At 42.4% G+C, this 15157-nt stretch overlaps 2 protein-coding genes across 4 annotated transcripts; one reads left to right on the top strand and one right to left on the bottom strand.

Moving 5' to 3' along the window:
- Positions 1-359: 359 nt before the first annotated feature.
- On the bottom strand, positions 360-7492 carry LOC148889253 (uncharacterized). 2 transcript variants are annotated; one of them, XM_089012095.1, is made up of 5 exons: positions 6874-7492; positions 3863-3961; positions 2041-2218; positions 1803-1897; positions 360-1715 (listed from the first exon to the last, which is right to left on the bottom strand). In XM_089012095.1, the coding sequence occupies exons 1-5, from the start codon at positions 6994-6996 to the stop codon at positions 1524-1526; spliced, it is 687 nt and encodes a 228-aa protein (XP_088868221.1). In that variant the 5' UTR covers positions 6997-7492; the 3' UTR covers positions 360-1523. The 2 variants fall into 2 exon arrangements, with proteins under 2 accessions (XP_088868221.1, XP_088868220.1); XM_089012094.1 differs by lacking the exons at positions 3863-3961; positions 6874-7492 and adding an exon at positions 3004-3353.
- Positions 3899-13953, top strand: nphp1 (nephronophthisis 1). Of its 2 annotated transcripts, XM_089012079.1 has the most exons (20): positions 3900-4066; positions 4298-4359; positions 4447-4507; positions 4584-4723; positions 4787-4982; positions 7840-7941; positions 8027-8142; positions 8213-8261; positions 8342-8429; positions 9949-10043; positions 10126-10254; positions 10794-10868; positions 10979-11089; positions 11174-11256; positions 12219-12295; positions 12686-12785; positions 12874-12986; positions 13187-13260; positions 13373-13417; positions 13568-13953. In XM_089012079.1, exons 1-20 carry the CDS (start codon positions 4001-4003, stop codon positions 13838-13840), a joined length of 2055 nt encoding a protein of 684 aa, XP_088868205.1. In that variant the 5' UTR covers positions 3900-4000; the 3' UTR covers positions 13841-13953. The 2 variants fall into 2 exon arrangements, with proteins under 2 accessions (XP_088868204.1, XP_088868205.1); XM_089012078.1 differs by having other exon boundaries at positions 3899-4066; positions 4584-4982.
- The last annotated feature ends 1204 nt before the right edge of the window (positions 13954-15157 follow it).

The following is a 15157-nucleotide window of genomic DNA, read 5'->3' on the forward strand; positions in this document are numbered from 1 at the left end:
CTGTTAAGGAATTATGTGAATATGAGCCATTTTTGGGCCGTTATTGAGCCACCTTTTCCAGCTACTCCCCTCAGGCAGGCGCTACCGATCCGTGCTCACCAAATCCAGCAGACATTTAAACAGCTTCTTCCCCCAAGCCATTAACTCTGAACAGTAGCCCAAATGGAACTGTATGATGATACTGATGATACTTGTGCAGTGTGTTCTACCAGAAACAAATTCCTTGTGTGTTCCACATACTTGGCAATAAAGATGATTCTGATTGTTTTGTTTTTGCTTGCACTTTTGTAGTTATGCAATCTTGAATGGCAGCCGGTTTTCAACAAGGCACATTTTCACCATTAGGTGTTAAGTTGAAGTAAGACACACATAAGACAGGCTTGACTACAGTATACTGTATCGGGATGCGCAATTGGATTGGATTTGCCTTTATTAGTCTCGCAGTGGAGAAATTTACATTTCACAGCAGCAAAGTGATGAAAGTAAGAGAAATGGAAAGGAAGAAGTCGAAAAACAAAATGCAGGACCTCTTCCTGCGCCATCTTGAAGTCAAAACAACAAAAACACTAAATAGCAAATAATGTCACGTCAATTTTAAGCACTTTCTGCACCCTCTTTGTTTTATGAAGCTAGATGAGAGGATCAAAGCGTCCTTTTCACCAGTGGATCAGCGACGTCAAAGTGAAATGTGCATGTCTGCTACAAGCTAAGTTTTGAAAGCAAACACGAAGTTGTAGCATCCATTGACGAAAAAAAGATTGTCTCGCACCTCCTGTCCCACTTAAGTGCGCTTCAAATCCAAGCCGCGACAGTTCCACATACATACATAAATCAATGAGCTGTAAACGTAGACTTTGTAGTCCTGTTTGTGATGTAATATAGGGAAAGACATGCCCATTTCATTGTAAGATCAGAGCATTGTCATCAAATGGTGAGTATAGTTTTGCTTTTTTGATTGTTGCTGTGCTGATGACCATTTTGTCTGTAGCCACAAAGGGACATAAATCTTCTTGTGCCGGTCCCAAGCCCGGATAAATACAGAGGGTTGTGTCAGGAAGGGCATCCGACGTAAAAGCTTGGCCAAAACAAACATGCGTATCATACCTCTGAAGATGGAGGTTACTGATTCGCTGTGGCGACCCCTTGAAGGGAAAAGCCGAAAGGAAAAGAAGAACTCTTTTTTTCTGATACAAGAAGAGAGTCTCAGGTTTCTAACGCAGTACTGAATGTTTCTGTATTTCAAAAACTCAATATTCTGTGGGTCCTGGAATTCGAATGACAATGACAAAAACCCTGGCACTGGAGTGGACACATTTTTGCACGTCTGGCAGTGAATGACGAGCAAGTCATACTTTCCAGATAATCTTCACTATTTCCCGTATTCTGCCAAGGGATTAAAAAAACATAAGAGAACAACTTTACAGTATACATAAAGTACATTAGAATGCCATTACACCGTTTGTTGGATTAAAACGTGAAATGTCCTGATTCTGATTCTGATAAACATTTCTCCATTTGTTTTGCTACCAAGGCAGTTGAGTCCCATCCCAACTGTATGCTTTACCCGTCTTTTCCACATCCAGCGCTTCGACAATGCGCATCAGGTACTCCACAGAGCGTTCTGTGCTGAACAGTCTTCCCTCGGGTACGTTCCTGTGATACGGTCTTGACAAATCTGTGTCTACTGTTCCTGGATGCAAGGAAACACAAAGTACCTGGTGAGAGAAAAATAAAAACATGAACGAATCATCTGGTCGTCTATTGTTATTTTACTGATGTAAATGCAAGCGAGAATAAATTACCTTGGGTCCACTGCGGCCCAGCTCGATGGAAATATTTCTTGTGGCCATGTTCAGTGCCGCTTTAGACATTCTGTAGCTGTACCAGCCTCCAAGACCTTCATTGTAAACAATATACATGAAGTGCAATCAAACGCAATCAAGCTTTGAATATGCGGGGAACAAAAGTGAAATGAGTAGGGAAATGACTATTGGTATTGGATTACACATTTATATCACATAAAATGGTTTAAAACATTACCATTGTCGCCAATGGAGCCAACTTTGGCTGTGACGTTGATGATGATGCCGCTGTGCTGCTTGGCCTTGTCTGTCGGCTGTCGACCGAAGCCGCCATTGCCCTTCTGCAGGAGGGGTGCAAAGTACTTGGCCATCACCAACGGACCCACCGTATTGGTGGTCAATGTGGCAATTATGCCCTGAATGCAAAAAGAAAAAAGACAAATATGATCGCAATGCAAAGTTCGTTTATACTGATTGCAAATCAATACAGTATTCATTCAATACAAAATGTCACAAAGATGGTTTGAGGAAAGGGCATTTTTGGAAATGGAAGTTTGGCAGAGGAACTAATGAGGACAATTTTAATAAAAACTGATGACCTACATACAGCAAATACAGTGTTGAGAAAATAAGGATTAATCCAGCCAGACCATGTGACATACCTCAGATGCAACGTTAGATATTTGTCAATGAAGTTATGCTGCACGTTGGTACACAGAATAAATGACGCTATTTGCAGAGTAGATGTGACGATTATCTTCTTCTTTTCCTTTTGGCTTTTCCCTTCAAGGGGTCCCACAGCAAATCAGTGCCCTCCATCTTTAGAGGTTTGATCCGCATGTTTGCCCTTCCTGACACAACCCTCTGACTGGCCCAAGAAGACTTATGTCCCTTTGTGGCTACAGAACAAGCAACTCGCTCAGTAAAAGGCTCCCAAACACAAAATGGTCAAATTATGGAGAATGCCATATTAGAAACAGTATTTCTGTTAATGGATGATGGAGCTAAATGCGAGACCCTTTCTGAAGGGCGAACAAAATCAACATTAAAACCAAGATGCTGATTTTGACGAGAAACATAAAAACAATGATCAAGAAATACGCATTTGTGTTAAGAATGGTTTATAATGGTGCAAAAACAGCGTTGGGGTAAATACGTAGAGTTTGGCGCTACTGTTTACATGCTCAAATCAATTCCATACATGTGCAGAAACATCTCTCAGGCTGGTCTCTCCTTTCCCGGAGGGGTGAAGCAAAGCCGACGAGTTGACCATCAAATCAAGTCGCCCGAACCTGTCCTTCACCCGCGCGGCTGCCTTCCGGATGTCCTCCTCACGATTCACGTCGAGCTGAAGTACCGTCATACGGTCGGGGTGTTGTCCGATCAGCCCCTGCAGCTCCGTGGCCCCTTCTGGGTTCCGACACGTCGCTATGACAGTTGCCGGGAGTTTTTCTTTTAAAATATATTTGCAAAACTGCAAACCCAGTCCCCGACTGGCACCTTGAACCAGGGCCACGGGGGCAGCCATGACACTCGAATGACATAGTGCTCAACATAAGCTTGTTGAGCGTGTTTGTTGCATTCGATGTCTAGAAAAATCGTGGGGATTTAAATAGTTACATACTAAAACTAGATCACGGTGCAAAGTGTTCTCAAATGTGATAATTACTGAGCAGTACTACACCATGTGGAATGATTTAAAATGATTATTTTGTTTATTATATGTGAATAGACCCCCGAATGTTAGAGGCTTATTACGTTTGGGCGAACAGTTAACCCGGAAAGGCAACTCGGTTGCTGCGCGACCGTCGAAACAAACAATAATCGTCAAATTGTTGGCCGAAATCCTTCGAGACTCAAGGGAGTTATAGGCACCCAAGAGGCATTGCACATAATTACTACATAAGAAGCAGAAAACGAATACCTGTATATTGGATTACAATTATTTTAACTTGTATTTCAGTGAATTATGTTATGTTCAGGACGTTTGAAAATTGACAACGAGCCATTATGTAAACGCGAAACAAATACAATTTTGTTTGAAGGCGGGGATATTTTACCGGAAGTCGACCCCAGCTGCTCAGCGACCGGCGGACCAATGCGCGCGCGGCGTCTCCTCCCAGCTGGTTAGCCCCGTCGTTTTCTCGGCGAGTTCGCCCCTAGAAATTGAAACCATAATGGCTTAGAGGGGTGATCAAATGCCGTCCAAGGGAAGAGGGCCGCTACAGCAGGTCCACAGAGAGGTGGACGACATGAGGGTGCAGGTTTGTCATAGATAGCACTCACTTTAATGACGTTAAAAGTCGAGGGTGTTGTCTCCAAACATATCTGAAACAAGCTAGCTTGAGCTACTAAACACTTCGAATGATAATGTGGCAGAAATACAACAAATTAACAGTTAAAAGCTAAGTGTTACATATATTTGTCTTACTATTATTCAAATGACACATTTTTTTCATATGTATGAACGATTCGTATGTATTCTTTGCTCCTAGCTGGAGAGTCTGTTGAAAGATGTTCAGGCAGAAGTGGAAACCAAAGAAGAGTCCTTTCGGAGGTGAACTACCCTACTTTACAAGACCATTAACACTTTAAATTTTTATTTTTACCATGTGTGTGTCTATAAGTGTCATATCTTAAACAGATGCCAAGAACTTCAGATATCTGCAGAAAAAGCACTGAAGAATCTGACAAAACTGACCAAGGTGCCAATTTTTATGATGTACACGAATGTTGCTTTGTCATGGGACATTAAAAGGCAACAATCGGTGGACGTTATAGGCCGATGAGATTTCTCCTGTGGGCAACTACGACCAGAGGAAACTCGAGGAACAAGGACGACTGCATAACGTCCTGGAGCAGCTGAACAAAGTCTCAATGCGGCTCTCACCACCGGGACCAAGCACGGAGCCACTAACAGGGTCTGTAGCTTTACTCACTCCATCTCAGAAAGTTGATAAAATGACCCACATTTTCTTCCACAGAGATGCCCAGAAGGAAGATGTCGAGGATGAAGCGGAAGACAGTGATGAGGACGACAGCGATGAAGACACTGCAGATATGGTCGACAGCCCCAAAGACGAGGGTCAAGCATCTACTGTACCCCCGCAATCGGAGCCTAGTATCTACATGGTGCTCAGTGATTTCAAAGCCGACCAGGAAGGAGATCTTACTGTTCAGGTAATGTGATGTGTTTATATTGGGGTTTGAAACAGGTTTCAAACTGCTACAGTACATACCTAAAGTGATTTGGAATTTATTCATTTCATCTTTTATAGTGGTCATTGATACATTTATTTTTTAACCTAAAGCAATGTTTTCAAACTCTTACTTTCTATTTCCTACAGGGTTTTTAATAAAGTGTAGAGTACATTATATCATGTTTTTTCTTTATATTTAGTCACAGTGGAAACTCAGAAGCCCTAAAAGTGGTATTAAGATGTATTTTGGGAGAAATTTCTTGAGTGTCGTGATGCAAAAAAACCTTTGGCAAACACATTGTAAAAGACAAAAATTACCACTATATAATAATGTGAGAGATTAGATTAGATTAGATTAGCCTTTATTATTTTCACGCTGGAGAATTTTACATTTCACAGCAGCAAAGCAGAAAAATATAAAAAATAAAAAAACTGCACGAATTGGTAATGCATAAAAATCGTGAATGCATTTTGTAAATGTATGAAAAAAACAGCAGGAATATTGTATCCAATATTACAAAATACTATACAAATACTGTATTGCATAACAGTTCACAAAAATGTGAATAAAAAGGATATTACTTTAAATAAAACATTTCAGAGTACACTGTTATTAAGTTATTAGAAACATAGAATAGAGAAAACATGCTGGAAACATGCTGATAAAACAAAACAAAGAAAAATAGAGATACAGATTTTGACACACTAGAGTCTAGATTCTAGAACAATTGCATTACGATAATTACCACATAAAAATACAACAGACAAAGACAGTGGGGAGAAAAAAATACACAGGTACTTGAGTCAAAAAGTATTTTGTTAAACAGCTCAATAACAAATATAAAATAGATACAATTAGTGTTTATGACGATTACCAGTACATTCCATAATGTGATGTAAGTGTGATGGTTAACAGATGCCTGAAGAATGGAGACAAAGTGTACTCGTGCCCATTTTTAAGAACAAAGGAGATGTGCAGAGTTGTACTAACTACAGAGGAATAAACCATTCAATGAAACTCTGGGAAAGAGTAGTTGAAGCTAGACTAAGAGCAGAAGTGATCATTTGTGAGCAGCAGTATGGCTTCATGCCAAAAAAGAGTACGACAGATGCAGTGTTTGCTTTAAGAATGCTGATAGAGAAGTACAGAGAAGGGCAGAAGGAATTGCATTGTGTCTTTGTAGATCTGGAGAAAGCGTATGACAGGGTGCCCAGAGAAGAGCTGTGGCATTGCATGAGGAAGTCTGGAGTGACGGAAAAGTATGTCAGAGCGGTGCAAGACATGTATCATGACTGTAAGACAGTTGTGAGGTGTGCTGTTGGTGTGGCTGAGGAATTCAAGGTGGAGGTGGGACTCCACCTGGGGTCAGCTCTGAGCCCCTTCTTGTTTGCTATGGTGATGGACAGGCTGACTGATGACGTTAGACAAGAATCTCCTTGGACCATGATGTTGAGAAAAAAAAAACCATGAGAAAAATGTCAGGTGTGATGCGTGATAGAAGGTGTTTTATGAAAAATTACCTTGTTACAGGTTCAGAGAGATCGCAGCAGAGAAATCACCACAAACGACTGTATATATATATATATATATATATATATATATATATATATATATATATATATATATATATATATATATATATATATATATATAGTGTATATATATATATATATATATATATATATATATATATATATATATATATATATATATATATATATATAGATAGATATGTATTTATTAATAAAACACACAGCAATTTACAGCATTTCCCGATCATGAGTAATTATGCTAGACACAAACTGTCACCTCTATGCCCCCACGTAAAGACTGCAACATCACGGTTAAGATCCAGAATAGTATACCTTACCGTTGACAGAGGGCGGAGAGCCGGCAAAAACACCCCGGTAGAGTAATCTGGACTGGAAAACCCAAAGCTGGACACTCGTGCACAGTTCACAGCAGACTCTAACCGATATTGAGGAACCCCCATCTTATAGACCCAACTCACGCGGAAACAAGTGGCCAGTTTGTCTTCGCTAGAGATGAGTCATTTCTCCCCCCTTCCTCAGCCTTGAGACCAGGTGCTCCAGAAAAACATGTTGTGTATGATACATTGTCGGGCGTATGAAAAAATGAGCAGTTCATGCAGGAAAATACAAAACATAGATAAGTGTGGAACAAGCGATAAAACAAGTGGTACCAGGTGTTCATGATCAGTGTGAGAGAAATACAGAAAGTGGCAAACAAATTGTATAACCATATGGGTCAGGTCAGGACACCAATAAAAATTTCTTCCTTCAGAAGGGTTTCAGCTAGGATGAAAGGAAAAGTGTATAAAACAGTGGTGAGACCAGCCATGTTTGGACTGGAGACAGTGCCGCTGAAGAAAAGACAGGAAGCAGAGCTGAAGATGTTGAGGTTTTCTTTGGGAGTGACCAGGTTGGATAGGATCAGGAATGAGTACATTAGAGGGACAACTCATTTTAGAGGCATTGGAGTGAAAGTCAGAGAGGCCAGACTGAGATGGTTTGGACAGGTCCAGAGGAGAGACAGTGACTATATCGGGAGAAGAATGCTGAGCCTTGAACTGCCAGGCAGGAGACCGAGAGGAAGACCGAAGAGGAGGTTTATGGATGTGGTCAAAGAGGACATGAAGGTAGCTGGTGTGAGAGAAGAGGATGCACCAAACCGGGATAGATTGAGGACATTGATTCACTATGGCGACCCCTGAGGGGAAAAGGCGAAAGGAAAAGCAGAAGACTAGTAAATTCCATAATCTCCAGAAAAACTAGCAAAATACAATTTGAACAATACTGATTCTCTGTTGTTACAGAAGGGCGACACGTTGAAAATCATCAAGAAGACAAGCGACGGCTGGTGGCTAGCTGAGAATTCCAATGGCGACAAAGGAGTGGTACCAAGAACATACCTGAAGGTCCGCACACACCATTCAAAATATGAAGCCTCGCTCCAAGAGACTCGGTCAGGGTTCATCACAGCAACACTTTTCCTTTTCACAGATTGCTTCTGTCCTCGTCGACGAACGCAAGGAGGAAGAGGATGAAGAGTCTGACGAGGCTGAAGAGGAGCAGGAGGATTCCGACCAGCAGGAGAACGAAGAGGGAGAGAATGAGAGGTTGGATTCTAAATTTGTTTTCTCAAACCGTCATTTATTCATTCACTGAAACCAATTTATTCTTCCGTAGCCACACTCCTCCTACCAACTGGTCCACTTTCAGAAAAGTGCTAACCCAGGTACGAGATCATGTTCTCTAATAGAAAACAGATGCAGAATATCTGCTTTGGTTTCCACATCATCGATGTTTGTGTGACAGATTGACGCGACAGACGTCCTCTCTGCATTGGGCGCCATCCCTTCCGGGTTTAGACCGTCCACTCTCAGTAAACTGCTAGTGGACGAAGGTCGGTTTCATCTTACTGCAGTCCTAAGCAGGACAGCTAAAGGCACCGCGAACAACTCTGAGTGACTAAGGAATGTTAAAAAGTTGTACTTTTTAGCAGCTGGTTAAACATCGATTGGATGGATTATTTCTTTAGGATTAGTTCATTAGATGCATATTAACTCACTGACTCCCATTCATGAATTTATTCGGGAGCTGAAAATATGACGTAGAGCGCCAATCATGAATTTTTTCTGATTTTGTTATTTCTTGTATGGGTGCCGATAAAGCGCTGGCTATGGCCCCTGGCAATGATTTTTCCTCTCCATAAGGGGGCAGATTTCCTTTTTTTCTGTGTTAGCGCTTTGTTCCAGCTTCAGCTGTTGTTAAAGCCCTATATAAACCAATTTGTTTGTAATGCATTGTATTTTGGATAGCCGCCCTTATTTCAAGCTCATATACAGGTAACATCCGATTTACGACCGGTGTGAGTTACGACCACGACCGCCAGATCTTTTTTTTTTTTAAATTCTACGGCTGGGGTCGCTATGGTGGCAGCCCGGCAACGCTGTTGAAATATGCAGCGTGTTTGCGATGCATTTGGTAGAATAAAACACTCGAGATGGTCCTTCTTGTTTAGATTGAAAAAGTAGGATAATTATTTGCCTGAGCACAGAGAGCAACCGCTTCTCTCAGCATTGTATAAGAACTATTTTTTATAGCTGTCAAAGGACCATACGTAGCGTTGTGGCTGCGTTGCCAGATCCGCTCAACATTCAGCATGCCTCATTTATCTTAACAAAATATTACAGTATTGCACAAAATGAGGATACAAAATAACTTTCTTCACAAACGCGTACGACAATTTTGGCCAGCTAGCACGTGATGGTGTCGCGACGCCGAGGCGGGTGGGCGTCGGCGCTCGGGATCGGCGTGACAAGAACGCTGTGTCGGGCCTACGCCGCCACCGCCTCTTTGAGAGTTTTTTTCCTTCGGCGTCCGCCTGAGTCCGAGCGTGTGTGTTGGGCGACCTCTTCTGGCTTCTCCGTTAGCAGAGCGATTTTTCTACAGCGCACATGCATGGGAAGCCATGCGTAATTTGAGTCAGCAGAACGACACAGTAATAAAAATCGATAATACGAAGTATAAAATGATAAAAATGACACTAAAAGTTATGAGATTTATAATTGAACTGTAAGCAGTTTGGTGTATAATAGTATTCAATAAAAAAACGTTCTTTAAAAACAACAGATTGACATCGTATACTATTCTGTGGTATAAACCTCGCGTCGGCCATATTGAATGCATTTCGACTTACGACCGTTTTGTCAGAACGGAACCCGGTCGTAACCTGGATTTTACCTGTAACTTCAGACCCATATAATTTCGGAATTAACTCGTTTTTGTTGATGAACAAAAAGAGTCTAATGTTTCTTACGCTGCATTAAATGTAATTTGACAGTGACAAAAATCCTGGCACTGGAGTGGACACATTTTTGCACGTCTGGCAGTGAATGAGTTAATGGCATATTGCGTTTCAGGCGCCAAATACAGAGGAAGCCATTTCATGCAGCCGGAGCTCAGCCAATCACAACTCTCCTTCAGCGACCTCTTTTTGGAACCCGACACTGGCAAGGTAAGGAGAATTTTTTTTTTTTGACATATAATATTTCTATGAGATCACAGAATGCCTCGTCACACTTCCACCCACCACGTAGGTGCGCCCACGACTCTCACGGACATGTGTTTGTTTCACCCTTTGGAGCTGCAAAAGGATCCCCACGCCTGGCGTTGGCGTCCAGGTCCTCAGCAGACACATTCGCCTCTGCGCATTTGATGGCACTCGGGTATGTTGACAATATTTCATCCACAATCTGGATTGTATTTATTTTTGTCATGATTCAACTCACAAATACATATCATGGATCGCTCATTTTGGTTTAAAGTGGTCACACGCTTCCGATTACTATCCAGTTGAAAACCTTTCTTGGTCAGGGGCGTTCCTTCCGTGACGTGACGTCAGGACTCGTCACCAACTCAAAAACAAGACTTCCTGAATATTCAGTGTGAGTCTTAAAACGTAAAATATAGCTGTATGCGGTGGAATCTTTGTAAAATACGCTCAGTAGAAGTCATTAGAAGCGATTTTACAAATTATGGACACAACTTGTCCGGAGACGTCGGTTGTCCTTTACGGTTTCTCACGCTGCCTGGAATGTTTCTGTAGTCCTAAAACTCAACATTTTGTGGGTTCCGGAATTTGAGTGACAATGACAAAAACGCTGGCACTGGAATGGACACATTTTTGCACGTCTGGCGGTGAATGAGTTAATACGGTCATGAAACATTGAACAGAACAAAAAACGCTGCCTTTATTCCACTTCAGGTGCTGAGTAACATTCACACTGTGAGGGCCAGCTACAACCGCAAGAACCCTAAGACCTGGCGCTTCTCCCCGTGGGTATGAGTGTGCCATGGCAGATCCGATTAAACCCCCCCCCCCAACCCTGTTTCCCATTGATGCAGAAGTCTACCCATTAAGACTGACACGTGTCATATGTTTTTTTCCAGACAACTGGCGTCCTCCCTTCCCTGCTGGACGGAGATTGCTTCCTACGCTGCAACTCCGACAGCCCCGATCTCGGAATCCTCTTTGAGCTCGGCGTCACCTTCATCCGCAACGTAATAATAAAAACACAAAAGTGTGAATTGACGGAATTGAGCCAAGAAGGTTTTTGAAACGTGTTTTTTGTTGTTGTATTCTAGTCGACAGGCGAGCGGGGAGACCTGAGCTGCGGTTGGGCTTTCCTCAAACTGAATGACGCCTATGGAAATCAGCTTCCAAACAGGTAACGTAACACTCTAACTTCACCAAATTTATTTGCAGTGCATTTTCCAGGGCTCGAATTGTGCATTGGGAACAAGAAAATGGCATTTCCTCCCTACCAAAATGACTCAAAACTAGGGCTGTTCAAAACCATTCTTTTTCAGACTTATACCAATATGTGTATCCACCACTGAGTGCTCAAGGTTACCATGTACCGCCACCAAAAGTACTTATGATCCATAAAACAATGCACAAAATTATGAAGAAAAAAAAGAATGTTCTTGTCTTTCTGGTGCACATTAGGATTCACTAGTGTCAAACCGAAGCTTTGTGGCGCCACCTACTGGCAAGGAAGACTTATGCAATGTTACACTCCTCTTGTTTGGGTGTCTGGTATTGGCAGCCTTTATGAGTACCGTTACCTTGTTTAATTTGGACTCAAAAAAAGAAAATAGACTGTACTGTATTTTTTGGTGTATAAGGCGCATCGGAGTACAATGCGCACCCCCAATGAATGGTGTCCTTTCAAACTTTTTCCATATATTAGGTGTACTGGAGTATAAGGTGCACACTTCAATGAATGAAAAAAGTTTTCTAAATATGATATATAAATATACAAAAGTTTTCCAAATATAAAGCACACCACATTATAAGGCGCTACAGTAGAGGCTGGGATTACGCACAACTTCTTGTACAGAGGGAAATTGAGTCGGTGGCTGCTGACAGTAGTTGCGAGACCCGTTGTGGCTCAATATGCCTTCACATATAAGACACAGGGTGATCTTTTAAAGAAAATCAAGGCTTTTGGGTGCGCCTTATACACCGGAAAATACGGTACTCAAATATGATCTTCATAGTTTGTACAAAAGAAAAGTATAACACGTCGACACATTGGGTATTCGTAGTCTGAAGCCCAACCAAATAAATTGATGACATCTGCTTCCAAAAGCATGACTGGATTCTTTCTGTCCTCTTGCACTGTAGGACATATGAGATCTCGGTGAATGGCGGCACTCCTTATGAGAAGGACGTCGAAAAGGAGGGGTCGCTAGCTCGATCATGTGAGAGCCACACACAAATTTTAATTAACTCATTCACTTCCATTCCGAATTTGTTTTCGGGTTTTGTTTTTTCTTGGGGGGGGGGGCAGATAAAGCGCTGATCAGACCTCTGGCATTGTTTTTACCCTTCCATGAGGGGTCAGCATTTGCCTTTTGTACAGCCGCCCTCATTTCAAGCTCAGATACCTCCAGAACCTTTGTAAGGTTTCTTACACTCCATTAAATGTTTATGTAGTCCTAAAACTCAATATTCTGTGGGTCCTGCAATTGGAGTGAAAATGGCAAAAACCCTGATACTGCAGTGGACACATTTTTGCACATTTCTGGCAGTGAATGAGTAAATATGACCAAAAAAAAGGCTTTGGCAATGAACGTCTCTCCTCATTTCAGCTGCCGCTGGCGTATTCCAGCAGATGCTCAAAGCGCGACGGCAGTCCAAACTCATCGTCAAGTTCAGGACGCCCAACGGTCGCATCAAGACACAACTCAGGTAAAAAAAAAAAGTGTGCGTATGTGTATACGTGTGCGTGCGTGTTTGTGTGTTAAAAATAAAAACACATTTTCATTTTCCTCGACAGCCTCCTCCCCGACACACTGCTGCACTGTCTGAACTGTGTCCCCTTGTTGGCCATGTACAGACAGCTGATGGCTGATGCGCTGCTGGTGGACCGGCCCACTATGCAGAACGCGGGTAACATACACGCACACACACACACACACACACACACACACACACACACACACACACACACACACACACACACACACACACACACACACACACACACACACACACACACACACACACACACACACACACACACAACCTTTGTTTCCCCATACGTATATATACGTATCATACATATCACTCCTCGACTTCGTTTTGTTCAGATTTGATATTCAGTCCTGTGCTTGCCATCTTCCCGATCCTCATGGACCAGCCTGACCTGCTGGATGCCCTCCGAGTGCGTACATTGAGAAAGCACACACTCGCCATTTCATGATTAGTTTGAAAATGTTGAAAATTAGAGCAGAAGTGTTAAAGCCTGCGTTTGTCTTTTATTTAAAAAAAATTAGAGTGCCTGGATGGATGCAGAAAACAACATGAAGAGATCCCAGAGGGTGCGTAGTACTTGTTTTCACTGACAGAGGGAGCTCAGCTACAGACTGAAAACGTTTGTTTGTGTGTTGTGTGTGTGTGCGTGTGTCATTATTTGTGCATCTGGGCATCTTACTATGTGTCTGTATGTGCATGTTTTTGTATGCGCGCAGCGAGATGAGGTGCAGGTGAAACAGGAGTTCGTCAAGGCGTTCCAGTGGTCGGCATCCTTCCTGCTGCACTCGTCGTCTTTCCCGCCTCACCGTTGGGGCGATACCACCTCGGATGAGCAGCGTTCCCACCTCATCGTATCCACGCGGGAGGCGCTCAAACGAGCCCGTGGCCAATCAGGAAGCTTGGAGATGTTGGCCAATCCAACCCATACTCACCTAGCATTTGACATCACCGAGATGACTTTTGACCTCCTGCATGTTGCGCACTCTTAAATCTTTATTTATAGACCTGTTGAAATGAGTTTATTTTCAAAGCACATAGTCATATTTTTGTAATGCTTTTACTCCAATGTAAACTGTGTTACCATGAAAATATATTTTTTACTCCAAAATGTCTTGTGAATCATTTTTTGGGGTGGAATTTTGAACATTTAAAACTACATCATCAAGAATGAGCAATTCATATCTATCTAAAACGAAAAGAATGCTTTGAGTGCGATTCAGTGGTGCCATTATGACATGCTAGCAGATCTTCAAATGCCCATTCAATCTCAAGTCATTATGCTCACCTGTGGGTAGCCCAAATGTTTAGTGAGCACCTCAACCTCAAAGTACAGAGCTGTAGGGTTCAATTCCGACTGGTCGCCTTGTGTGGGACTTTTTCCGGGCATCCCGGTTCCTTCCCACATTCCAAAAATATATACAGATGCTCCCTAATTTATGAACATTCGAGTTATGAATAACGGTACATACAGATTTTTTTGCAGGTGCAGTATGTCGAAAAATGTTCGGGCAATGATGCTGTAAGTTCAATTTCGTATTGCGCACCTTTTTGTGATTGCGATTGGCTGCGTACTCTGCTTCATATATGACGTTTCAAGGGCTGGGGATGTTTACGTGACAGACTATGCTGAAGTATTGCCAACGACTTCAGGCCCCGATCGGCTGAGCTCGCTTACGATTGGCTCCATAGAGTATGTGGGCGGGGAGGAAATCCCTTTTTCCAGTTGACGCTCTGAGGAGGAGGTGCCGTGCTCACTTACGATTGGCTGTGGTGAGTATAAGGGCGGGGAGAAAATCCCTCTTCCCAGTTGACACTCCAGGAGGACGTGATGCATAACAAAAAGTAATGGCTGCTGGCACGTAATTCAGTAATTACGTGCCAGAAGCTTCAGTAATGGCTTACTGGAGACTCTATAGGATATATGTTGTCGTACTGCAGTAGGTATGAGTTTATTTTACGACTGTTAGAGCGTCTGTGTTTTATACTTCCTCGTTCAGTGTTTGATTTAAACATACATTGCATACAAAATATAGCACTGAAGCAACTTACGAACAAATTCACCTGATGAACGACCGCTCGGAACATATCTCGTTTGTAAGGTGGGGAGCGTCTTTTTCAGGCACTCAAAAATTTCCCGAGGTGGGAGTGTGAGCACGGGTAGTTATTTCTCTCTGTATACCCTGCCATTGACTATCAAACAGTACAGAGTCTCCTCCGCCGACTGCCAGAAGATAGCTGGAATAGTGTCCAACACCTCCCTCTCTACCAAACACAACCCTCGTGAAGGTAAAAATGGATCGAAAAAT

This window comes from Hippocampus bargibanti, linkage group LG13, assembly GCF_051943395.1.
Source record: "Hippocampus bargibanti isolate YZ-2025 linkage group LG13, ASM5194339v1, whole genome shotgun sequence".
Classification (NCBI taxonomy): domain Eukaryota; kingdom Metazoa; phylum Chordata; class Actinopteri; order Syngnathiformes; family Syngnathidae; genus Hippocampus; species Hippocampus bargibanti.